The following is a 25565-nucleotide window of genomic DNA, read 5'->3' as shown; positions in this document are numbered from 1 at the left end:
AATTTATTTTTCCTGAACCTGGTGGGGGAGGGGTGGTTGTGCCTTCTCTCAGAGTATATATTTCTAAATTTGGCCAAACTGGAACAGGTCATATTTCTCATTAGAAGACATTTGATTACAGAAAAATTCTAATTTCGTTTAAAACCACTGGATGTAGTCCTTCTCCTGTACATGTTACTTTTAACATCACCAGGTGGTCAGCCTTTTGATTTTCTAGTTTTTAAATGTTGTTAATATAAGTACAAAGCAAATAACATAAGATACAAAGCATTGTTTCCTGTTTTAGGTTCTTTGCCTCCTGTAATTGATCCTGTTCTTTATGTTAAACCCCCCCTGCACAACAATACCATATTCTCATAATACCTGTATGTTTTTGCAGCTTTTACCCTGCTTCAATAACCCCAGCACCCTCACACAGCCTATACAATCCCATTTTCTCTACTGCCTATTGTTAAATTTCTTAGGTCTCGTGGGTTGATGGTTGGCCAAAAGCAGTGTATGGTGATGAGAAGGCTGTCACAGAAGCCAAAACAGAACAAGTTTAAACTTTCCTTTTGTTTCAGAAGAGAATTAGTTTTATTTCAGTCCTCTAACCAGTTGCTAATATACAGGCATTTCCAATTTTCTGCTTCAGAATAGTTTGTCACCTCATTGATTGAAAAGGAAGGTATTCCTTTTAACTGTAATGTTTGAAGATTTATGATTTTTTTCCCTAAAGCAGCCAGCCATTATGTATATACTGTATGGCATTATATTCATCATATGGGGGTTCAGTATAAGAGAGACAGCCTTAGATCAACAACCCAGACTTCTACAGCTTCAGGTAGAATTCCTTCCAGGAGCAGCAGAGTGCACTCAGCAGAAGAGAGGTCTCACGAATGTTTGCAGGGGACCTCTCTTTTCTTCAGGTCTCATTCTATGTTGCTGGGGAACACGCATCAGCCGCAGTGGAAGTGCACAGCAGTCACATTCACAGTGAGTCTTTCTGAGATCTTATGAAGCCTCTAAAGCGATAAAGCAGACTCCAAGTCTCTGGCAGTAGGAATGAGTGAATACAGTCCTATCAGTATGAGGGTATGCTAGTGGGAGAGCAGTTTACAGTACTAGAAAGAGGCGAGTAAGCAGCTCAGAAATGGAAACTGCTCTGTAATAAAAGGAAAGTATTAACGTTTTAACAGCTTCAGTGAAGTATAGTGGCTGTAGGCCAATAGCTAAAATGTAATAACCAGAACATTTGAAGAGGTGGTGTTTTGTCTATACTGCTGATTAAATATGTTTGCGAAAATGTGTTAGAAATACTACTTAAAACCGGGAGTGTTCCTGCTGTGTAGATTGGACTGAAATGACTGCTTATCTCTCTCTCCAGTATTTGTTATGCATAAACAATTATTTGGGATGTAACCTTTCATTCAGACATTGCATGGCAACAACTAGGAAAATGTTGACACACTGGCTCCATCCCCAGCCTGCAGACCTGGGAAATTTTAAGTAAACAATTTCAGATTGTGAGCAGCTTCAAACAGCTCTGCTCAAAACTGCTTATGCAAGAACTTCCACCCCATGTCAATTCTAACGGATTAGAATAACAAAGAACTACTATTCACAGCATTTTATATATCTCATGTTGATGGAACTCAATTGGGAAAAAATTCCCTAAAGCAAGTAGCTGTATCAAAGAGTGCTGGAGATGCCCAGGTAGACAAGGTAACCTCTTCCACTGGCAGCACCTCAGCATCTGCTAGGATCAACAGGAAAAAATGATCAGAGGATGTCTTTCTTATGCATGGGCAAAGAGAGTTACATGGCTAGCAAAAGAGGTGCTCAAGAAACGGGTAAACGGGTACCAAGGTATGGAAAGAATGTGCTTGGAGCCTTGGTACACTGATAAAAACATTGCACAGGCACAGGACAGTAGGATAGAACAGAGTTTTCTGAAGGAATACTGTTTGATTCATGAGGTCCAAACAGGCCTGTTTGAGTGCTTGAGACTGTTGTTGGGTTGTAATTTGTGCTGTCCTTACAAATACTGGACCTGTTTTTCTTGAGAAAACAATTTACTGGGTCTTAATACATTAATGTAGTGTAACACATGGAAGAGGGAATGGATAGACACACGCAGTATTTTAACTGAACTTGAGAAACTCATGATAGTGCTGGAGAGCAGAGCTGAAGTCTCCAATAGATTAAGCTGGAGTCACGGACCGGTGGCATGAGCACAGCAGGATTCCGCAGCAAAATGCTTACAATCATTCCCTCGATAGGAGAAAACGTAATGCTCATTTGAACCTTGCTCAGCCCGTAGATCCACGCGTTCCCCAACAGAGGTGCGGCCCCTTAGCAACTCCGCGCTCGCCGTCATTTTCGGCCCCCCCGCTCCGCAGGCGGCACTGCCCGTGTGCCCGGGCGGCCGGGCCGCAACGAGCGCGGCCTCTGGGCCGGGAGCGCCGCTCCGCCGGGCTGGACTCTGCCTCCCTCCCTCGCCCGCACCTTTCCCCGGCCGGGCCGGCGGCAGCCCCGCGCCGCCCCCGCTGTGTCATTCAGCCCCATCCCGGCCCACATTCTCCGGGCAGGGCGGAGGCGGCACCGTGTCCGCACAGACACCCCTTTCCCCCGCCCTGCGCCGCCGGGAGAGACTGGTCCGCGCTTCCGCAGCTCCGACCGCTCCCGCCCCTTGGCCGCCATCAGCGCCACCGGGCGCCGGCGCTGACGAGGTTCGAAGGCCGGCCGGGAGCATGGGGCGGCCGCGCAGGGGGCGCTGGCAGCGCTGGGGGGCGGGAGGCGGCGGGAGGAACCCGCGGGCCCGCGGCCGCCTCGCGGGGGCTCTGCCGGGGACCCTGCCCACCGGGCCAGCGCCGCCCCGGGCTGTCCCGGCCGTCGTTCGGGAGGGGAAGTCAGAGCCGCCCGCCTGAGCCGTCCCTTCTTCCGCAGGCCGCCGGGACGATGACTTTCCAGTGGACGGCAGTGGCTACCTTCCTGTATGGTGAAATCGGAGTAATTCTCGTGCTTTGCCTGCCATTCATTTCCCCGCTGAGGTAGGAGAACTTCGGCGTGCTGAGCAACACAGCTCGCTCTTCTCATCCGTGTGGGCTTATTTTACGTCTCTGTTTTCATAAACACGGAGCTTTGCTGCATCCTAAACTAGCTGTGAACATAGCCGAAGGACTGCTGTTTGGGACTTGAGTATCAGGAGCTGCAAGAATCGCAAGTCTCTTTAAGGAGCTTTGTTTCTACGCAGTGCTGATTCATCCGAGAGCAGCGGTCTCGGCGTGCCCAGAGCAGCCCCCTGCTTTGCTTCAGCAGGTGGGACGGCTTTTCCCAGAGTTTTGGAGTAGGCAGCGTACAGGAAGGCATCTGGCAGTAATAAATGAGAGGAGAATGCAGGTTTTTTCGGCAGTTGTTTGTCACATTTGTGAGATGCAACTCTTATGTTTTGGTGTACACTAGGCATTGTGGGTGCTGAACAGATGAGACGTCAGATATACAATGCAAGCTGCAAACTGTATGTAAGGCCCGCAAGAAATTTTTGATCGCTTGTTTAAAAAAAACTGAACCTGAGTTTGAAGCAGAAGGTTCGGGACTACTGGAATAAGGGCCTTTGTAAACTTATATATAGATTAAGAAAATAGTACTACTTCTGGAACACAACACAAACATTAAGAAAATAGTAAATTATTGTAAAATAAATGCACATAATAAGGGAAAGGAAAAAAATGCATTTATTATCTTTACTGTATGCAAAGGCTTGACTTACAGCATTATCTTGTTTCCTGTAAGTAGCTCTTCAAATTTGGTGATATTATTTCTCTACAGGAAATAAAGCTAGTTTCTCTGCAGGAGGCAAGAGAAGTAGACTTATGATTTCTTTTCAGAATATCAGGAAGTCTTAAGAACCAAACCCACAAAAATCCCACAACCCCCCAAGACAACAAGCAGGAAGAAACTTTAAAGCTTTTTTTTTTGGTTTTTAAATGCTGCTGTTTCAGCAGTCTTCTGTGAAAACTGTTTGTTTCTTTGTGTCTTCTGTTTGTTTCCTGCATCTTTAGATATATTTAGAATGATGTAGCTTTTACTGTCCTCTTAAGGAACAAGAGTTGTTGTGGAAAGTTTGGATTTAATTACTTAAACCTGTGGAGGAGTCTTGAAAATTACTGGCTCCTCCACACCTGGTACCAATGATAAGGCATGTTTCCTCAGCTTGAGAAGTTGAAACTGTTCTAAAATCTAATTCAGCTTCTGGTTTTTTACAAGTTGGCTTGCAAGTTCAGCATTTTTACATAGACTGTTGAGTTTTTTGTATTTCTTACTGTTTTCTAAGCAAAAGTGCAACTATGTAAGAGGAGAGGAGTATTATGGGAGTCATAAGCATCAGATTATTAATGGCTTATGTGAGGAAACTAGTTGCAAGAATTTCTTCAGGCTGATGTCACAAGCAGAATACTTTGGGAGTATTGAAATATGTTTCACTTACAGTGCAAACAGAGTCCAGTGTTTGTGGCTGAAAAGCAAATTCGTAATGTCCAGCTGTGCCAAAATTTTTTCAAACATTAAATACAGTGTTTTTAATTATATAGAAAGGATAGATTTGTGTGCTTTGTTTGGAGCATTCAGCTATTCCTCTGAACACTGGTTTCTAAAAGGGTGAAATTGCTTTGTCCCTTATGTGATATATGCAATTATCTTCTTAACAAAACTTGCAGGAATCTCGTGGGGTTAAAAATTAGATTTAGCTGCTGTGACAGTACCAGAGGGCAGCAACTCTGCCTGGCACATCTTGGTGGCCTGGGAGCTAGTTTTGTCAGCAGTAAGGCATTCATGGTTACTGACAGGTGTGAAACTGCTGTTCTTGGAAGTTCTGATTTACTCAGTTGTCAGTCTTCAAACTGATTCGTTGTCTCTCTTGTGTGTGCACATTTTTTTAAATAATGTTTTTCAGATTTGCTAACAAGTTTGTAAGTTCCTGGGGAACAAGTAAATTGACAGTATAAAACTGCAAGTACACGAAGAGATCTGTTCTACTAGGTGTAGTACATCTTAAATGGTGGCTAGTATAGTTTGGAAGGATTATATTTATATGACTTCTGGCACAAAAAGGATGTAGAGTTTTAGTAAATGTGAATGTCAATACTTGCTGAGGAAAAATAAATGTGAAAATAAAACACAGGAAGATTTTCCAGTAAAGAGATCCATATTTTTAGCCTGATTATAACTTGGCAGTGTAGTTTATCTAAGGTCATGCCTCAAAGAATCACCTCTTAAGTGGAGGTCAGTATGGAGCTTGGAAAATTGCACGTTGAAAGAGTTAGCGAGTTGGCTTTGTTTGAGTTGTAGCTTGAAGTAAGCTTTTTGTTTGATACATACTGTGGCTGTCTGCTGTAAAGAATTGAGATTATACTAAAAGACTTAAATGCACAACGCTAAAACATTTTAATTCTTTCTGGTGGAGAACCAGAGGAGATCCTCTGGTAAAGGACCACAGGAGGTCATGCTGCAGTCTCATTTAAATTAAATTCGTAGTAGGTTGGAAACTGCTGTGAGAGGGCAAATCTTAACAGTCTCTAGGAAGTGTAAATAGTCGTAACAAAAGTAAGAAATTTTACCTCATATAATAAGATGGTGAGTAGCATGTCTGTGTTACATCCCTATGGCATGACTAGGTATTATTTCATTTGTGCAGTAGCACTGATTCTAACCTGCAGCAAAGAACAAATAGGTGCTCTGTTGTAACTTGTTTCAATTCATTTGAGCGCATTAGATGTTCTTTGTGCTGCTGGTGTGACTTTTGCCACACCCTCCATGCAGCAATATCAAATAGACAACTAATCATTTAAAAATAAAAAGCCTGCATCAGCATTGGCCTCACCAGAACTCGCTTCTGTAGCCAGCAAATTTATACTTGGGAAAGAAGTTTTAACCCTTAACAAAATATGAACACAAGATTTGTCTTTCTTGTTGTTTTTACAAGTTAGAATGTAGTAACAGTCCTTGTACTTCAGAATTATGCAGACCCATCAGCATAAAAAAGATAAGCCTTCTGAAGAGGATGGTAGAGAATTTCTGGAAGCTTTTAATTTTCTTTGGCAACAAGAGGTATTAGTGGATAAAAATAAAAATAATGGAATGGGTTTTACAGTCTTTACCCCATCCCTTGTTACAGTCAGGACTGAATACAACGTATTGCTAGCCAAAGTATAAGCTAAAATCAGACACATCTGCAGAGTCCCTGCTGTTGTGCGGGACATTTGTAAGATGAACCAACTGGTTTTGCCTGTATCAACAACAAAAAAAGACAAGTTGGATTTCTGGAAAAGTTAATGTATACCTAAATTATATTGCAATTAGAGGAACTGTTTAGAGACCTTATACAAGTCTCTTATCAATAACAAGGCTCTCTTCTGTGAGGTTGTAATGCTCTTCTTTTAGTGCTTAATTATTTTTGAATAACACAGTTCTATTTTACAGATGGCAGAAGATTTTTATGTTTCCTCTATGGAGCAAAATGGCAGTATTTTGGAACAAGATGTTCCTTACAATAATAGTTCTGTTGATCATCTTGTTTCTTGGTAAGTGTTAGATAATTTCTTAACAAATGGGTAAAAGAAACCTGGTACATTGAGTTTATATCAGTAAATTAATGGAAGGGATTTAAGCTTAGTGTAAGTCAGCTGATTTATTGAAAAGTTATACCATAGAATGAAAGAGGAGAGAGCTAATACTGCATCCACATTGGGAATCCAAATGCAATTGTAATACACTGAGTGAATGAGAAGGAAAAATGGAGCTTAGTCTAGGCTGCTGCTTGGTTTCCCTTTCTCATACAGGTAAATGAACTTGTTTGACAGCAGAATTTGGCTGAGGTGCACCTCATGCAGTAGATGGCACTCTTTCTTTTGGTTGCTGTTGAAACAGAAGACCAGAATATATCAAAGCACTGGGCTGACTGAATACTTTTGCTCAGTACAGATACAAAACAGCTGCTGGCTACATTTGTTATGAGCAGATCCTCAGGTCTGTGAACTAAGAGTAAAGCTTTAATGGTTACCATATGCCTGACTGATGTCATTTAATGTCTGCCCTGACTGCTTTGTGTGGTAAGCATCTCCTGTATTTCAGTGATGAAAGTAGTTCTCCTGTGTTTCAGGGGTATTAGATAGTTCTCCATGGATAAGTGTTTCCAGTGCCTTAGAATATACATGCTACTTAACTCCAAGCTACTTGAAATAGAAAGAAAAAATGCATGGTTTTATTTTCTACTGAGGGAAACATGCAGATGCACTTATATATATATCTAACAATGTCAGACCAGGCTACAGTACTATATTCTTAATATTTAAAGTACCAGAAATGCAATAGACTTTTAAAATTATTTTTTAAGATTATGTTTAGTATTATCCTTAAAAGTAGATCTTCAGTAAATGGCTTGAGATTGGGAACTAATTTATTTAATTTACTCTCTTGAACTGCTGTTGAAAACTTTGACCAGAGTTTGCTTTTAAGTTGGTGATGGTCATTGGTTTTGTGGAAAGATAGAATTGGGCTGAAGGGAAGCAGTGATGAGATACCTGCCCCATAGGGTGAAGTGATAGGTTACTGCAGGCCTAGAGTCTTCCTATAGCGCAGGGACATGCACTTGTTTGCTCATAGTCTTCAATGCATTGTTTGAAGCTTCACTTCAGGGGTTTTATACCACCTAAATAACTCAGACATGTGAAGGAGACCGTCATAAGTGATTATATTCACTTTTTATATGCTTTTCTTTGTAGTTGATTTAGCCTGCTTAGACAAATGCAGCAGCAATTGAATAACATCTGGCCAAAATACTCTGCAAGAACTGAGGCTATGTCATGAAATGTGTATATTTGTTGATGTGCAGGAAGAGATTTAAGGTGCTGTGTTGGTTGTAGGAATGTCTGATGACCTTATGTTTAAAGATTGTAATATGAACTCTTAACTGGGTTAGGTTTGGGGTTTATGTGGATGTAAGTCCCAATTATTTATTTTGTCCTTTGAAAGGTGTTTGCAGTGTACTGGCCCTTTTCCAGAACTATCAGGAGTATGTCATGGATGAAAGGAAGCTGAAAGATGTATGAAAGGCAAATGAAAGAAAGCTGAGTTGTAGCTTTCCTCCTCCATTCTTTTTATGATGTTGTTACAGTTAGTAGTTCCTACTGATGTTACTACTGCTGTGTTACTGCAGTCTTCCTATTTTGATGGATGCTAAAGAAATAATTTTCTCCCTCTATGATTGAAGCACAAAGTAGACACTTCTGTCATTACTAAAACACATGCATATCTTAAACCCTGTGTGAAGCAGATACTTGAGGAAATACTACTTCTTTTTGCTTCTCTTTCTCTTTTCTTACTGTCTGCTGGGAAATCTTAGCTCGGTTGTCAGCAGTGACATTTTGACACTGTAGGGTCTTTGGTAACATCTGTGGCTGGGCACAAGCATTTGAAATACCTGTTCAAGCATATTTTGGGCAATGGTTTGTGATATTTCTGGGAATGTGCTAGAGCACTTCAGGATTTATCAAGACCAATCTTTAAAATGTATGGATAACATAATTGAAGTCACTATTGGTCCTATTACTGTTTGCTGAGTAGAAAGTCCAAATACCTATTTCTAGTACTGTGTCTAGTTTAGCATACATGCACACCTGCAGATGTAAATAAGAACAGACTGTTTTTGTTTGCAGATGCTGTTAGAGAAGTCAGGAAATACTCATCTGTTCATGTGAATGAAAAGGCTGCAAATGTCAACAGCAGTGCCTTTGATCATATTCAGATGAAACTCTTTCGATCGCAAAGAAACCTGTATCTCTCAGGTTTTTCCTTATTTCTTTGGCTGTAAGTATAACATTTTTCTAATGTTTACGTAGTATGTTTGTTACAGGAACTGTTGTAGAAAGTAATTGTAAAGATCAGAAGGACAATTTCAGGGGATTAAAGAATTAATTATGACCAGGTTGGCTACAAGGTAAGTAAGATCAGGGAAAATAATACCTTACAAATGTTTGAAAATTGGAAGGATATGTGAGCAACACATGGAGAGAAACATTTTGAATGCTGGAGAAAACATGTATTTTGCAGAAGTTTCTTTGGGGAACACTCATTTCCTTCCTTAAACTTACACCCTTTGTTTTGCACATGGAAAACTGGAATAAAAAAACCCTCAAAACTAAAGTACTGTTAAAATAATATTAATAGCTGGCAAACTGGTGTCATTGCACCCTGCTGTGTTAAGAAGCAAAACTTGAGCCTGACCTGAGCCACTTCAGCTCAAGCATGAAGTTAAGAACTGTAGGATAATATTCTGGGTTTTAAGGAAAGTTTCAAATGTATTGCAGATCAAACGCTTTGTGGCAACTTGCCTACTATGGTGTTATGATCTTAGGTCTGGTATTCTTTTCAGGATGCTTAAGTACAGCTCACAAAACAGGGTAAAGGAAAGGGCAGTTCTGTACTGCCCACCTGTAGCAGCCAAGACTACCTGTGAATCAGTAGCCACAACAACCTGCAGATCGTATCAGTTGGGCAGAGAGCACATGAAGTCACTGGACACCGATAATGTGAACAAATGGAAACAGACATGTTAGTCTGATGATTTCCTATTTGTGCGTTTCTGTGGTGACTGGACAAGAAGTGTTGGTCCTCTTAGGAGTTCCTTCAGTGAGCTGCTTGACATTGCCTCAATACTCAAGAGGAGTACAAAACAAGAATATGACAGACTTATGACAAACTTCTTCCCCTCAGAGTGATGCGTGGCCATTTTAGCAGAGCATGGAGCATAAAGAAGTGTCAAAGAAAAATGAATACGAGGCTTGAGCAGAAAAACCTTGGAAAAAACAATGTGGCTGTAGCCTTGCTCAGTAGTGATAGGAATGCATCAAGTTCTTTGTCCTCCTACAGAAAGGTTAAGTAAATATGCACAAATATGTTTTTAAACTCTGCTCCAAGAGGAATAGCTGAATTGTGTCATACACAAGAATTGGAAGGTGGTCTCTCAGGGTCCTACTTACATTCAGCTTCTAAGGAAGAAAACTTGTAAAGTGGCCCCAGTAGATTTTATTTTGTATAAAAGCTCTGCTCTTGAAGAGTTTTGCTTGAGGTTTTTTTGAGGTGCTGGCCTTTCACCAAGATTTAGGAGAAATAAGCATTCTTCCAGTAGGGGCTAGATCAAAGGACTTTTCTTAGTAGAGCTGTTTTGCTTATCCATGAAACAGGCATAATGTCTGTCAGAGAAGTGGAGGAAAGGTGTTCCTTGGGTTTCCTTATCCTGCACTGCTGTACCATCACCCAACCAACATGAGACCCCCATCTGGTGTGAATGGGTAATTGGATGCCCCTAGTTCATTCTTTGTGTCAGTTTTGGTTCATTTTAGCACATCAGCCAATAGGAGAATTCCACAAGACTGTTAAATGGAGATTCATGAAATGGAGGAGGCTGGGAGCTTGTCACTTCTGGCAAGACAACAGCAGTTGTGGGGTACAGATGAGGAAAATTATGTATCAGTGGAGGTATTTGGGCCAGCTGAGCCCTTATCTGCAAACTGCACAGAAAAGAGGAGTGTCAGAGACCTGAAAGACTGTCCCCTGGGTGGGACAGAGACACCCATCTGCTAGTTTGCCCTGGTCCTCTGTCAGCCCATGCTGTACCAGAGAGAGATAAGAAGGGCTGAAAACAAAAGAGAATCTCAAGGAAACATGAGCCTACTGCTCACTGGGGCCTTCTAGGAGAGTCGGCAGGGAGTGTAGCATCACTCCCAGTAGTGGAAGATACAGCTAGGGAGTACTTAGGCCAGTTGGGCATACAAAAGTCTGTGGCATCCTAGGATGGCAGAGGGAGTTGGCCAATGTCATTGCAAGGCTTAGTTTGAAAGATCACAATTCTGGGGAGAATCCCGGTGACTGCAAAAAGGCAAACATATCTCATCTTCCAGAAGGATAAAAAACAGGATGTAGGAAACTGGAGACTGGCCTCCCTGGAAAGGTTATGAAGCAAATCTTGCTCAAAGACATCTTCAGGGACATGAAGGACACGATGACTTGGAACAGCCATCACGGACTTACTTAGGGAAGGTGATGCCTGACCAGTATATCCATTTTGCAAGGCCTTTGACATAGTGCCTTTTAGTATCCTGAGAGTCTAACCATGGAGGGACATAGGCTGGAGAAATGGAGAAAAAAGCAGGTGGAAAATTCCCTGGACCTTTGGGCTCAAAGGATAATAATGATGTAAATTTTAGCTGGTGCCCCTCAGGGATTGGTACTGGTCTCGGTATTGTTTAATGTCCTTATTAACAACATGGATGATAGGCTTGACTGTGCTCTCAGCAAGCTGCTCACAGTGCCACACCAGAGTGGTTGACATCTTGGAGAGCAGTGCTGTTTTTCAGAGGGAGCCAGAAAGGTTGAAGAAATGTACTGACAGAAATCTCATGAAGTTCAACAAAGACAAATGCAAAGTCTTACATTTTACAGGATAATCATATACAACATCCAGGCTGGGGACTGGCTGCGTGGGTGAGCAGGAAACAGTTTTGTAGGAAAAAACCTGAGGATCCTGGTGGACAGCCAATTGTGTATTGAGCTGTGATAGCAAGGATGTCATCAGCAGGTCAAGGAAAATGGTTATTCTCCTCTGTCTGACGCATGTGGTGCTGCAGCTGCAGGACTGTGTCCAGTTTTAATTCCCCAAAATACTGGAGTACTGCAGTGGGGTACAGAGAAAGTTGGAGGCTGAAATATGTGACCTGTGAGGAGATGATGATGGAATATGGCTTTCAGACAGAAGAGAAGAGACTTTGAAGGGAAAATCCCATTGGTTTGTATGTCTGTCTAGTAGCAGAAAAGATGGATCCAGTTCATCTCAGTGGATCCAAAAAGGAATGACAAGAGTTAACAGGAATCTGAGATGTTCTGACTTGTGGTAGAAAAGTACTGCTACTGTCAAGAGTGGTTAAACACTAGAACAAGGACCCTGAAGGATGGTGGAGACTCCCATCTCTGAAGATGGTAGGTGCTCAACTGGACAAGCCTCTGAGCAATCTGCTCAACCTGGCCTACTTTGCATGGGATGGAAGCCTCCTTCGACCTACATGATTCTGTGATTAACTTTTAGTTGTGATGTTTTATTGATTCCTGCATCTGTAAGTTAATAGCAAAACTTGCTAACCTTTGGAAAAGTAGTGACATGGAGACCTTAACTTCTTTATTAACCTCTGAAATAGGAAGGAGCTTTCAATGAAAAAGCGAGGGGGTGGAGGGAGGCTTAACTTGAAAAGGTCTATTAATACTCTTCCAGTTATGAAAAAGCCAATTACTTGGATTTTCAAATTTCTTTGAAGAGCAGCTGCATAGTTACATTATAGACATTAATTTAACTCAGTGTTATGTTACCTTGATTCAGCAACATTTGAAAGACTTCAAGATGAATAATGAAAGTAGTGATGCAAAGAAGCAATCACTAGATCAAATCATGGGAGGTATTTGCAAAACTTAGAATTGAGGTTCCGTATGAGTGTTGACATCTGCACATGTTCTGATTTAGCTGTATTGACAGTACTTTGAAGATTAATATGCTCACATTGCTACTTTTATTCTTGCAAGGCTGTTTATGAAATTGTGAGGTTTTTTTTTTTTCACTGTACACATTACCACAACTTGTTGTTTGGCTCTTGCATTTGGAGATCAATCCTGTTAAAAATACTGGGTCATTTAACAGTATTTAAACAGCCTTTAAGCAATCAGGTCTCTGACCCCTTAATGGCTGTGGGAGGTTCTGCGTCAAGTGAAAATCAGAATGTCAATGGATGAAAATATTTTCAGTCTCTCCTGTTACTGTTATTTGTCATCCATGAGCCTGAATGTTTCCCTTAAGGTGCTTAAACAGCCCTCTTCTGGTTTTATTTTTACATCTAATGCAGAGAGAGAAAAGGGCTTGTTTTGGTTTGTTGGATATTTTTGTTTGGTTTGATTTTTGTTGTTTTGGTTTTTGCTTGTGGTTTGGGTTTTTTTATTATTTATGCTGTAAATTACAGTTCTGTTCACTGTTTTTCTTCACCAGTGTATTGAGACGTACTGTTACCCTTCTTACTCAGTTGGCAAAAGAGATGGCATCTCATGCAGCTCTGGAGACACAAGTAAATGATGCTACTGAAGCAGCCAAAAAATACATGGCGGAGAACGAAAGGCTGCAGGAGGTACCTTTGAGCTTCATTAGTAACTTTCTTATGCAGCAGGTAGTTAGTACAATGTACTCTGAGGATGGTTTGCTACGGAATGCTTGTCCATTTTTTTCCTTCTGGTTGAAAAAGGAAGAAAACTATTTTTACAGTATGTAATTTAGAATACTGTAAACAAACTATAGTAGCATTTTATTAACAAAGGAAACTGAAGTAAACCAAGTAAATGAAGTTCTGTCTTTCCAGTACGAACTTCATCAAAGTAGTAATAGGTTCTTAATATATCTCTTTGAATTTAGTCGTAACAAAGTAGAGAGAGACACTAATTTTATTCCTTTTATCCCAAACGATTGCCTGTTTAGGTCAAGGCTGTAGCAGTCCAGGATGAAAAAGCCTACTAAATAACTGTTTTCATGCTGACTGTTTCTTCTTAATAGGATTTTCTCCAGTCTTGAAATGTATTTTCTAATTTGAAAAATATTCTTTTGTATTTAATGTATTTCATATTCTTGTATCTTTTTATGGTGGGTCAGCCAACTTCAGAATACTTCCCCTTCTTAGTAGGACACTGTTGTAGTATTAATGAGACTACTACCAAAAATTCATTAATAAAAGATCAATGGACAAAAGAGATGTTATTTTTATGCAAAGAATGGTTAAGCTGTGGTTCAATACATAATTGTATTCAGGAAGGAAAGTCATCAAAGATGATTAAGATAAATGTATGAAATCTTTTAATCTTTTCTTGTAACTGATTAGTTTGACTTCTGTTTGAAGAGACTGAACCATAAGCTAGAGTTCAGACATCTAGACATATGAAGACTTTTAGAGTCCGGCACATTGTCAAAACAAAATTCCCTGCAGGTGTGTACAGGTTTCCTTCCAGTTTGTCTAAAGCAGTGTCTATGGTTACTGACACTGTAATTTTTTTGTAATAAATCTTCGTAGAAGACTCTAGACAAAAGAAGGGATACAAAAAGTCCAGTTGTTTGAGAGGTGTTGTAAAACAAGGATCACTAGTCTGTGTTAGGTGTTTCCCAAGTATAAAATGATTCCAAAATTTTGGGATTTGGTATTTTGTCAAAATGATTCAAATTCCTTCCCTCAGCCATGGAATTTGTCTCTTTACTGCCTATGGGTACGGGTTTTTTTTCTTTTCTGTCCTGTTGGGATTTTGCCAAAAGTCCTCTTTTTTGTTCTGCTTTCACATTCTCTTAGCAACACATTCTCTTAGCCACTTGCAAGTGATAGCCAGAAATTGGAAACTGTACTCTTGTCTGTTTTTATTTGTGCATTCGATTGCATGGTTTTTAAAAACACGTGTAGCCACAGGTACAGGCAACATGCTGTGGCTGGATCTCCTTTGTGATGGACATGGGAAGTGTTCAGGACTGGAATATTTTAACTTCATAGGCATCCTATGGCTTAGGCTTCTCTGTGGCTTGGCCCCTGCATTTGTGTTTATTTACAAGTGTGCTTCATTTCACCGTCAGAGAGAAGTGAGAGCAATTGCACATAAGGCACTGGCTGCAAGTATAAATACTGTGAGTTTACTCTGGTGTACAAGGTCTGCACTGTCACCTGTTCAGAGGTTCCATGGAGCACAGGAGTTAAGATAAAAGTTTACAGAAATAGCTATTTGCATATTAATAGAGGTGAGCACAAAGCAAAGAAGACAATTGGCTATGGTTTCGTTATGAGCAGTTAAATATCATCTCGCTCTTTGATTAAATAGCTTATGGAAAATTTTTTTCAGCTCTTTTCCTTGGATTGTTTACCACTCTTTGTAACAGTTCTTTTTCTTCTTCCTAAAGTAATCTTTCCCCTTTGCTCCTGCCTGTGCCTGGTAAGCTCTGATACTGCTAGTTCACCTAACGGCTGTTTGTCTCAGTTGTTTTACTTCATCCCGTTAAACATTTACCACTTCTTTTGCTATTACAGAGATGATGTGTGGTTAGATAGTAGAAGCTTCATGAAAAAAGGGTCTTGTTATGGGATCTAATCTTACACGTTAAAGAGCATGCATAAGTATAGTAGTGCCAACATTTTTGGAGTACAGGGAATATATTGCTCTTGTGTCAAGTGTGTACAGGGCTCTTCCTGAATTCTTTCCTAGTTTTTGTCTTGAATTTCACTGGAAATAGAATCTGAATATTGGAACTATTCTGAAGATTGAAGTAGCTGCAAACCTACAAGGAGAGAATTGGAAGAAATTGTTAGAACCAGTTGCACATAAGCACGGCAGCATTCTGTCACTGACAGTCCCAGTGTGTGTCTTCTGAAAAATCCATTTATAACCGAAGTGAAAGTTGTACACTTGATGCAGACATGCAGAGTACTCTTACAAAGGAGATAATGCCCTTCTGTTACAAGTATGCCATTACCTAAAACACTGAGCTTGTTTATTTCCTTTTTTTTTTTTTTAATTTGGGAGGATTTTTTTCTAGCATGACTATCTGCCTGTATCAGGTTGACATTTGATAAAACCTAATGCTTTGCAAGCTCAGGGCTGACATTCCCTGGATATTTTGCATCAATATCAGACTAATGAAAATAAAACTAATTGTAGCAACTGTGGTTTTTAATAGGCCTTGAGTGGAAAAGGACATGGTAAAAAGAAAGAGTCAACAGATGCAACCAAGGAAAAGTTGAAGGAGGAAGTTGAACATTTGAAAGCAGAGCTACAGAAGACATCAGATGGTAAGTATTAGTTAGGACTTCTTTGCAAATAGGAAAAATATATTTCAACACTGAATGTCAAAAAAATATTCTAGCTATAGCATGAACTAACTTCATCTGTTTCCAGAACACTTCGTATGTGGTTTCTTTACATTTGACTAGGAACTGACAAAACATGCCATTGCCGTCCCAATATTTTAGTAAATGAGTTCATTATGAAAATATGTAAGGTGTAATCGGAGCACCTTAGTTAAGTTGTAATTATTAACAAATTGGACTGATATATTTAAGTGGTGTTGACTTGTCTTTGTCAGTGACACGACCAGGATATGGAATCATTTGCAGGTTGCTTGTAGCATCAGTTTGATCTTTCATGTCATACATAGCAGCCACTCTCTCTGTATAAAATGGGGAAGTACTGTGGTTGAGGTTTTTTACTAACACAGGGTTTCCGTCAGCAGAAAAGTCCTTGACTAGTATTCTAAATTTATATATGTTCTGCAGTTGAGGTATTAAGATGCTAGCTTTTTTAATATTTTTTTTGTTTACAAGGAAACATATCTTGCAATTTGTAACATAATACTTTTGTTAGCAGCTTCCGTGTTTAAGGTTTAGGTTGTCAAAACTGCTTTATAGGCAGCCCAAATTGAGATAAAAGCAGATTTTACCTGTTTAGTTCTGTCTTACTGGGATCTCTCAAGGTGTGTGAGCCTGTGAACACCTGCTCATCTGAAGTCAGTGTTTTTAAGATAACACTGCTTGTGATCTTGTAAACATTAATCAGATGTTCAGACTAACAAAAATACAAATTTTCTTGCTACGAGATAGCATGTTATCATCAAAACATAGCCCCGCTTTCATATTGCCTGGCACTGCTACAACACTGTAAGAATAACAGCAAAGATTTCATTAATCCTTTTTTACTGTCCACTGGGAATTCAAATAAAAAATGTGAACCAGCTGTTTTCAGCTGGCCTTGAAGCAACAAGAATGTTTAAATAGAGAATCTCATTAGTTCATGTTCTCAGGCATGTTTGATGGTGGGTTTTCCCTCTCCTGCTGTTTTCTTGAAGAAAGGGGGGAAAACAGTCTTTGAAGTGACAGGATCAGTGGAAAATTTAAATGCATATGTTTTATTTAAACTAACTTGTGGTATGTAACACTAATATAATGTAAGCTTTTCAGTCAGGAATGCTAGAGAAGGCTAAGGAATAAATAGATTTACCTCATGCTGCTTCAGCTTCATTCTCCCCATGGGATATTGTCCATCCAAGAGATGTATAAATTAAGGCATGCTTGAATCTTTTGTTAGGGCAAAAGTGGGCAAAAGGGTCTTTCTAAGGAGTGAATAGGAAAATATTTATAGCCCTTCTCCTGTTGCCACCCCCCTCGTTGCCAAAAACCCCATGGGTGGTATGGGAATTACCATGGGCAGCTAGGTGGTGGTGAGGTATATCTGTCTTACCTCTTTGTAAGTTTTCTTATATGTTACTTTGAGCAAATTGATAGCCAGAAAGCTTGAAGTACTTAATAAGAACAACTGCATCTGTAGACATAGTTTTCTATGGAGTGTTAGAGAGTGTGGATCAAATTTACTGTTTTCTTTTGAAATTCTTGCAGCTGGGCAGGTGAATGTTGACTTTCATGTTCAGTAACTGTGAGCAGTGGATTACACAAAATGAAAGTTGAGATTGGAAAGCTTGTTTTGCCTCTTCTAAACAATTTGTTTCATGCTACTGAGCTTATATGACTAAAGTAACTTTTTCTTTGTGTCCATGAAGTCCAATCCATGAAATTTGCGGGGGGGGGGAGTGAAGAGTGTGAAGGGTGTCACCTAATAATGAAACAAAGCAAAACTAGTATAAAAATAAAAACTTGACTGGTTTTGATTTTGGAGGTTTTCTTCTTGTTTGTTTTCAGCTAAAGTATTCAGATTTTGTTCTTGGTTGGCTGGGGGTTTGTGTTTAGGGGGTTTTTTTTGCTGCTTGGAAGGAAAAAAAAATTTTTTTTCTTCAAAAGCAGTTTCAATTATCCATTGCTCTGGTCTGGGACAGTCATTAAGCTGCTGATGCATGGAGATATATTATTTTAGAGTAGGCCGTGAGTTGAAAGGCAGGTTAACTCAGTATAGTGGCAACCAGGAGTCCTAAATGTACACCGTCTTCACATTTAAGAAAACAGTTTAGTATCAGATGTGCTGTGACTTCAAAGGTCATACAAATTTTCTGTGAAGTTTTTATAACTGTTTTTACAACTGGCAGAGGAAATACTGTATGTCTCCTTTTTCTGAAATTCTGATTAAAATTATAGTGTAGACAGATGATTGCAGACTTTCAGGAGACTCCTCTCTAGTTCTTCAGCTTTCTGCCTTTCACAGAAAACACAAAACTACTTTTCTTTTTCCCCTTGCTTAACAGTGGAATCCTAAGCTAAGAAGACATTTTTCTACCTCCTGTGCTTTGAACAGGTGGGGAGGAAGAATCAAAATACAAGACTGAGCAGTGAAATTAGTAAAATCTGGGGAAAGGTTGGAAATTATTTACAAGGTTTTTGAGCAAATTCATTTTCTTTTCAGACTAGATTTTTCTATTCCCCTTGATTCCTTTTTTTGCTTCATTTTGGAAATGAAGCAAAGAGGGCTAGTTTCTCACTACTTTCTTGCAGACTCACATATTGTTGTCAGGGCTTTTTAGGCACCCAGCAGTGGGGCTAGCAGTTTTAGAGCCTAAATCCATTTTTAGCATACCTAGACATGTAATAACATGACTGCTCAGAAACCTTCTGAGATGGTATTTTATTGATACACTTATATATTATGAAAATGTCTCATTGATATCTAGAAATAAATGTGCATACTTGTAGCAGTACTCAGTACTGATCTAAGAATGTTTCTCCTCCTACACATTAGACATATTTCTAACAAAATATTGATTCAGATAATTAGAGGTTCTCAGTATGGCTACTGGCCTAGGACCAATAGGAATTTTGTGGGGAAAGAAGACATGCCATGATATTGTTTCATTTTGATGGTTTTGAAAACTATTCAAAAAAACACAACAAAACAAATTATCTGCAACTGGGCATGAGGTTAGAGGTGAGAGAAGTTTCATCAAGCCTTATGTCCTTACAGCAGTCCTTTTTTTTGGGGCAGGAACAGGGCTTCATGAAATATGTACTGGCTCATTAAAGTCATTTATGTGCTTTTGAACTTCAGTTCAACTTTTCCTGAAAATACTCTACTTATACATTGTTGTCATATAGTGGGGCAGGAGGAAATTCTAATGGAATTTCCATGCATCCTTTAAAGAGGTTTGTTTTGTGTACAGACTGTCACGAGTGTTCTTTTGTTTTCATGGTTGCATAGTGTTGTAGGAGACAGGAAGAAAGGAACAATTCATGTGGAGGGCTGGTTTTGAAATAGCTTCTAACTATTGGCTTTTCTAGAAAGTGTGCATGTACAGATGTACTGCTCTCACTTAAATGTGAAGATTATTACATTTTAAAAAGTTATTAAAAATACAGACATTGGGAATACATTTCATAAAACTATTGCTGCAAGCGAGAGTTCAGTTTGGCCTTGGTGTTGCTGGGTAGGCTATATGTGAAAACTATGTTGAGCTTCACTGATGCACTCCAGTTTTTAAAAACAAGCAAGTTAAAAGAATTAGCCACAGTCTTATTATTTAGCCAATAGCAGAGGGAAGTTGAGAAACAAAGTCTGTCTTACTTAACCTTACTTTTTACAAAACTGTGAGATGATAACCAAGGGTGGGAGCCATTGCAGATGTCACATGCAGCAAGAGTTGATACATTTACAGATTGGAAGGGAAGGCTGCATACAGCAAGCATTATACAATGCTTATTATACAGTGTTTATTATACAAGGCTGTTTATGCCATCTGAAGATGCTATAACATCCCTTTTGTAACAAAATTTCTTTTGAGGTTGCAAAAGATACTTGAAGCAAATCTGTAAATTTTTTGGCCCTGCCTTCTCATTCTAAATTCTGACCATTATATCCTAAGAAGAGAATTCAGAATTAGTATGGAATTGCTTGACTGGAGTTGTGTTCCCAGCCTTACAGCGTATTTGTTGGCAAATCTCTTGTGCCGTCAGTGCCTAAATTCTTAAATGTGAATAGCTCTTTTTTAACTTGAAAACTCTTTTAAGAGAGGGCTCTTTTTTACTCTTCAACTAGTCCAAATCATTTGGGTTGTAGGCTTGTATTGTGAGCAATGCTAATGTAAGTTCCAGATCGTTTCCTTAGTAGCAAGCACTGTAAGTCAAGTGATTTAGTCAGACCAGGACTAGAAGTTGTGCAAGGAAATGCCCAAAGAATTATTGGTTGTTTTTGTTGCTGTTTGGTTTTGGTTTTAGTGTTAGGTTCTCCATCCTTGTTAGAATGAGAAGATGATAGAAATGCTACAGCTACTGGGCTGTGGTAATGTAGCTCCTCAGACCAGTTTTATTCTCCATCCTTAGAATTCAGATCAATCTGAAGTAAACTGTCTCTCCTGGAATAGGATTCAGAGAATGTGGTGAAAGAAGGACAAGTTCTCTACTTTTCTCAGACCATATATGTCACAATTATTTATAGACCTTCAGTCACACATAAGTGTAAAGGGATAAAGTTTTCCATAAATGTCTTCTATTGAAACACTGCCCTAGGAATAGTTTGTTGATTTTTCTTTGAAGGGAAGAAGAAGGGATGAAAAAGGATAGCCTACCTCTCATAGTACTGAGGCTGGATTCTGGGTTTGGAACTTAGTGATTATTCGTCTCATTGGGTGCTTTAAAGTAGAAGCAGCATCCTCACCTCCTGCCTGCTCATGCACTGACTTGGTGGGAGGTGTCAGCTGTGGGGGCTTGCTTGCTGCCAGTCCAGCTGTTGTGCTCCTGTGAGGCAAAGTAACAGGCCAGATGGAAGCCAGAAATAATAACTGAGTGTATTGTGCACACAAAGGATCTCCTGTTCCCTGCTGGATCTGTGTTCAAGTGATAGGATCCATATGATAAACTGTACCTGATGCACTCAGCTGCACTGCAGTGCTCGTGCAACCGCAGAGGAGTTGGGCACTGCTGTGTGGACACTGGTGGCACAAGGCATCCAGGGAAATTGGTGCACTGAGGAATTCACACTGTCAAAGATGTGATGCTTCTTTTAATTGTGTGGCCCCAACAGAAATGAGTCTGGATTTGGTGGTTTGTTGATGTTTTGGGGGTTTTTGTCCATAGCCAACACAGGTGGAAAGGACAATCTGTTCTTTGCTTTTTCTTCTTCTAGGGTTAGGTGAGGTATTTCTGTCATACATCTGTTTTGGTCAAAACATTGAAACAATGCAGTAGCTTGTTTGCTTTCTTGAGTTATAGATACTTTTAGATATTTTGTTCATGTTTTAAAGATAAAGTAGTTTTTAGTTGCAACTAAAGTACTGTGCCACTGCTTATAAATAACTAAATAGTATTAGATCAATAACACTGAGTTACAACTTCTTCAGAAATTAGGTATTATTAATTATACGCTATGTATAAGAATGTTCAAGCAAAAGCAGGATTTATCTAAGTAGCAGATTCTTGGAGAAGTGAAATAGCATACATATATGGTTTTTTGTCTACAACTTAAAATTTGGGAGTTTATCAAATTGTCACAAGTTTATTTTACTTGTTTCCAAATTTTGCTATTGAATATTTTAAACAGTACCAAGATCAGAGAGAGAGTAAATGCAATACATCTGATTTGTCAGATGTATGGAAATATACAAGTTATTCCAAATACCAAAACCTTCAGAAAATTTGTATTGATGCTATCAAGAGTGACTTAAAGGATGCAGGATAACTGTGGAAGAGTATGGAAATGAAAGAAAGGATTTAAAGAGAAGGGATGAATTTTTATTCATGTTGGAATCAATAGATGGACGTGTTATTAACTCCAGTAAATCAGAATTTCAAGGTAGGTAAAAGTCCTGTTACAGGAAAACCACTTGCAGAGTTCTGAAATTAGAGTTACTTTTCATCTATGCATTCCAATTAATTACTTAAAAATAGCAGAAATTCTGGGGGAGGGAGTTCTCCTTTTTGCATGTAGGAGAGTGGTCAAATCTCATTTCCTGATGTTTCAAGAACCAGCATCCAAAGAGAAATCTGGTTCATACCAGACTGCTTGTTAGTTCAGTGCTTAAAAACCACATCTAGCTCCTCATCTTTTGAGAACAGGCTTTTAGAAGTGCTGTAATTCTTGAGTGCCATGGAGGTCTCTGAGAAGGAAGAGTCTCTCTCAGGGAGTTCCGAGTCAAAGGATAGACTCACACTTTTAGAACAATGAAATTTGCAAATGTTCATTTTTTATTTGTACCATTAGATTTGGTTGTTTGGGTTTTTTAAGTGGGCATGTGAAGCAGCCTTATTAGATCGTTAACAACATTTCTTTGTTTTCACATGAGTAGATCAAAATTTAGACTATGCCTGTGATGCTACATCAGAGAACTATAATGATCCCTGAGATACCTGTAGCAGAGGAATATGAAAATGTCTAAATGACCTCATGTAACAGCTTAGGACTAATGGCTTTATGACACTTGGCGCTGTTTTACCCTGCATTGTAAAATAGCCCCTATGGAGTCCTAGGCTGTTTGGTACTGCAGCATAGATGTGATGTCAGTTTGTGTTGAGATGGAGTAGAGTAATAATTACTTTTTTCACATGTTAAAAAACTGTTCAGAGTTGTCCGTCATCCCACCACCATTTCTGCCTTTTCATCCATAAACTGATGCTGCTAATCAATTAACTCATGCATGGTAAAATACAGAACAGGGTAAAAAGGTGAGGTCTGTGCTCCTATAATCATGTATTATCTTCCTCCTTACCATGTTTTGTCGATGGTCTCAGTTGCTGTGTGAAAATGTTGCCCAGTGTTTGAGTTCCCTCTTTAAGAGGTCTGAGAGTTTTGGTTTTGGAGTTACAGAGTTTTGTTTTTCTAAAACTGTCTCCTGCAATGTGACAGAACACTGTAATCATCACTAACTAGTCACCTCTTTCAGTAGTTTATTGGTCTCACCCCTACCTTTCTTACAGGCCCTTCCTGTTCCTCGTGCTGATCTTTCTGAACATTGGCCATTCTCTTTCCGCTCCCTGTCCTCAACTTCTCTTCCATCCATCTGTGTCCATCTGTGATGCTGTGTCTTAAATTCTAAGCTTTTTTAGAGGAAGAACTGTCTACTGCAGTGGAGCCCTAATGCACATCTAGGGCTCTGAGGAACTGCAGGAATACAAGTCATTATTAAAACACCAATTCCAATATTTTACAGCTTTCCATAAGGCAAAAACTGAAGTGGCTGCAGTTAAAAAGCAGTCTGAAGGCCTTAGAAAAGAATATGATCATCTGATGAAAGAATTTCAGCAGCTTCAGGTAGGTGGCTCTGGATCGCCATACAAGAACTGTGTTTTGAAATTGTACCAGCAAAATTCTGTTTGTTGGTATTTTGTTGGTGCAAGAGAATTTACCAAAATCTTTAGTATAGCATAAAGTTACAATTGGCAGCATTCCTTAAACTTCTTCAAAATAGTAGAATTTTGTTTTGCACTTTGGTTGACAATGCTCAGGCTGTTATTAGCTTCAGTTTTATTGTTACTTGGGAAATAAGATTCAGATAGTTTTGCATGTGATGATGAAACTGAAATATGGTAAGAAAATTATGGGGGGGGGGGGTCTGTGTGTGTGGTGGGGGGAGTATATACATAATTTATAAAAGTAATTTTATTTTGTTTGCTCTTAAAACATGCTTTTGCAATCCCAGATTATACATGTTGCAATAGTGTTGATACACGAAGGTAAAAAACCCAACAAACAGCGTAGGCTAAAAACAGGCTACTGTAAAATTCAAACTGAAGTACAAAATAATTTAAAAACCATATTAAGCAAAAGTTCAATTAGCTGTTTGATCGAGTTTCTTATGTGCATGGCTGTAATACCCATAAAATACACAGTAATTATTTCTGGTAGAACTGGGAGTCTGTACTCCCAATTTAAGTTGTTGGACAGGTGTTCATATGGTCCATGCCTAGCATCTGTCTCGAGCAAAATTCAGTAAAAATGAAAGTTAGCCTTTTTTTTTAAGTAGTGGTCCTGGGAGAAAATAAATTATTGTTAAAATTATGGTGACTTGCTTTTCAAAAAGAGTTTTTCAGTCCTGTATTAATTTTAAAAAAGGCAGTTTTGACCTGGTTATAATCTTTCTTTCCTCTACTCTGTGAAACCACTTATTCCCAGCCTCACCCTGTACTCCTACAGAGATTGCTCAACTGATCACTGTGTTCAAGACCACCATGCATGGCCTGTCCTTGTTGTGCTTCCCTGTGTAATGAGCCACAGTAGTCCTGCTGCATTTCTAACAGACTTGTGGTCTAAAACACACATCCTCACCATCTTCTGTTTACCTCTGAGTGGAAAGAACAGAGGTACTGAGCACACAGGAGATTTGGCTCCCAAGAATAAATCAGTTGATAGCAGAAGATGTTTTCTGCTGGGTTTGCTGCACAGCTCAGCTGCAACACCAAAGGGAGCAGAACTAGGCTGCACAGCCTTGGCTGCTGACAGCAGAAGCTCAGGTGTGGTGTGGGGTAGTATTGATGGGACTGCAGCTTAGAAAGGTGTATGGTGAACAAATCAGGTGTGACTGCAGAGGGGCAAAATGCAGCGTCTGGAGTCAACGGTTTCTGATCTTGCCAAACTTAAATTATTTTTGATCTGTCTCTTTTCAGCAAAGTTTAAATCAAGCAGAAGGTAAGAAAGACCTGTAAGTGCATCTGAGACAGATGGCATCGCTGCAGTTGTTTGAATGAGAAAAAGTCTTGTGGTATTGATGTTCCTGATGCATACCTGAAACAAAACTTAATTTTTCTGAAAAGCACATGCATTGCAGGTCACGATTCAGATTCCTCTAATGCATCTTGGTTGCCAAAATGTTCTGTATTGCAAATAAAATGTTAAATGGCTTACCGGATTTACTATGGAGTTTGTCACTGTTCTCGTCAGGAGAAACTCAAAAATCTTTCAATTCCACCCGGAGCAACCTGACTGTTTTCCAAGCTTTTGCCTCCCACAATGGTAACAGATCACCATTTGCTTGTGGCATTTGATTGAGGTTGTATATCACACTAGATTATAAAAACACAATTACTTAAACCTCCTTTGCAGCACCTGTTTGGAGTCTTAAAAATTCAGTTCCCAGTGGGTTGAAGAAGGCTGAAAGCTTTTTATCAGTGGAAAACTGAATGACAATCAATCTAAGGAAAATAAAGAAATCCACGTCACTAGCTTGTGACTTTCGCTTTAGCCACATGGATTTGAGTGTATTTTAGCAAACAATATTTTGCATGCCTTTGGTTTATTTTTCTTTAATATATTGGGATATTTCAGTCTTGGGTTGGCTGGTATTAGCAGTCTTTTATTTTTACACTGTTTACATTGGTTTACTCCTTGTGTACCACCTAACTTCTTTTGCCTTGCTAAGTAAAAAATCTTCTAAAATGTAGATAGTTTGGTTTGTTTTGTTTTGTTTTCATGGATACAATACCTCAAATAAATGTGCACTGTTTTGCATAAAACCTTTTTGGTATTCAGAAAGTTGTTTTGAGTTTGTTAGTTGGTTCCGGTTTATGTTTGAAAGTTTGATATGTTTGTTATATTAAAGGGATTGTTTAAGTTCA

At 39.3% G+C, this 25565-nt stretch overlaps 1 protein-coding gene across 1 annotated transcript; it reads left to right on the top strand.

Moving 5' to 3' along the window:
• Positions 1-2507: 2507 nt before the first annotated feature.
• LOC309572161 (B-cell receptor-associated protein 29-like) lies at positions 2508-25565 on the top strand. The gene is made up of 8 exons (XM_082280232.1): positions 2508-2711; positions 2929-3032; positions 6460-6560; positions 8694-8844; positions 13064-13199; positions 15770-15881; positions 23165-23265; positions 24618-25565. Exons 2-8 carry the CDS (start codon positions 2941-2943, stop codon positions 24654-24656), a joined length of 732 nt encoding a protein of 243 aa, XP_082136358.1. The 5' UTR covers positions 2508-2711; positions 2929-2940; the 3' UTR covers positions 24657-25565.

This window comes from Coloeus monedula (genome assembly GCF_965178545.1).
Source record: "Coloeus monedula genome assembly, chromosome: 4".
Taxonomy (NCBI): domain Eukaryota; kingdom Metazoa; phylum Chordata; class Aves; order Passeriformes; family Corvidae; genus Coloeus; species Coloeus monedula.
Note: the sequence above shows the minus strand (reverse complement) of the source record. Positions and strands in the feature narration are given on the sequence as shown.

What these genes read in the sequence shown, in the direction of transcription:
- LOC309572161 (XM_082280232.1), top strand. Translation starts at nt 2,941, where the DNA reads ATGACTTTCCAGTGGACGGCAGTGGCTACCTTCCTGTATGGTGAAATC. An exon ending in TTTTCCTTATTTCTTTGGCT is followed by an intron (nt 8,845 to 13,063) that starts GTAAGTATAACA and finishes TTTCTTCACCAG; the next exon opens with TGTATTGAGACGTACTGTTA. An exon ending in GCTACAGAAGACATCAGATG is followed by an intron (nt 15,882 to 23,164) that starts GTAAGTATTAGT and finishes AATATTTTACAG; the next exon opens with CTTTCCATAAGGCAAAAACT.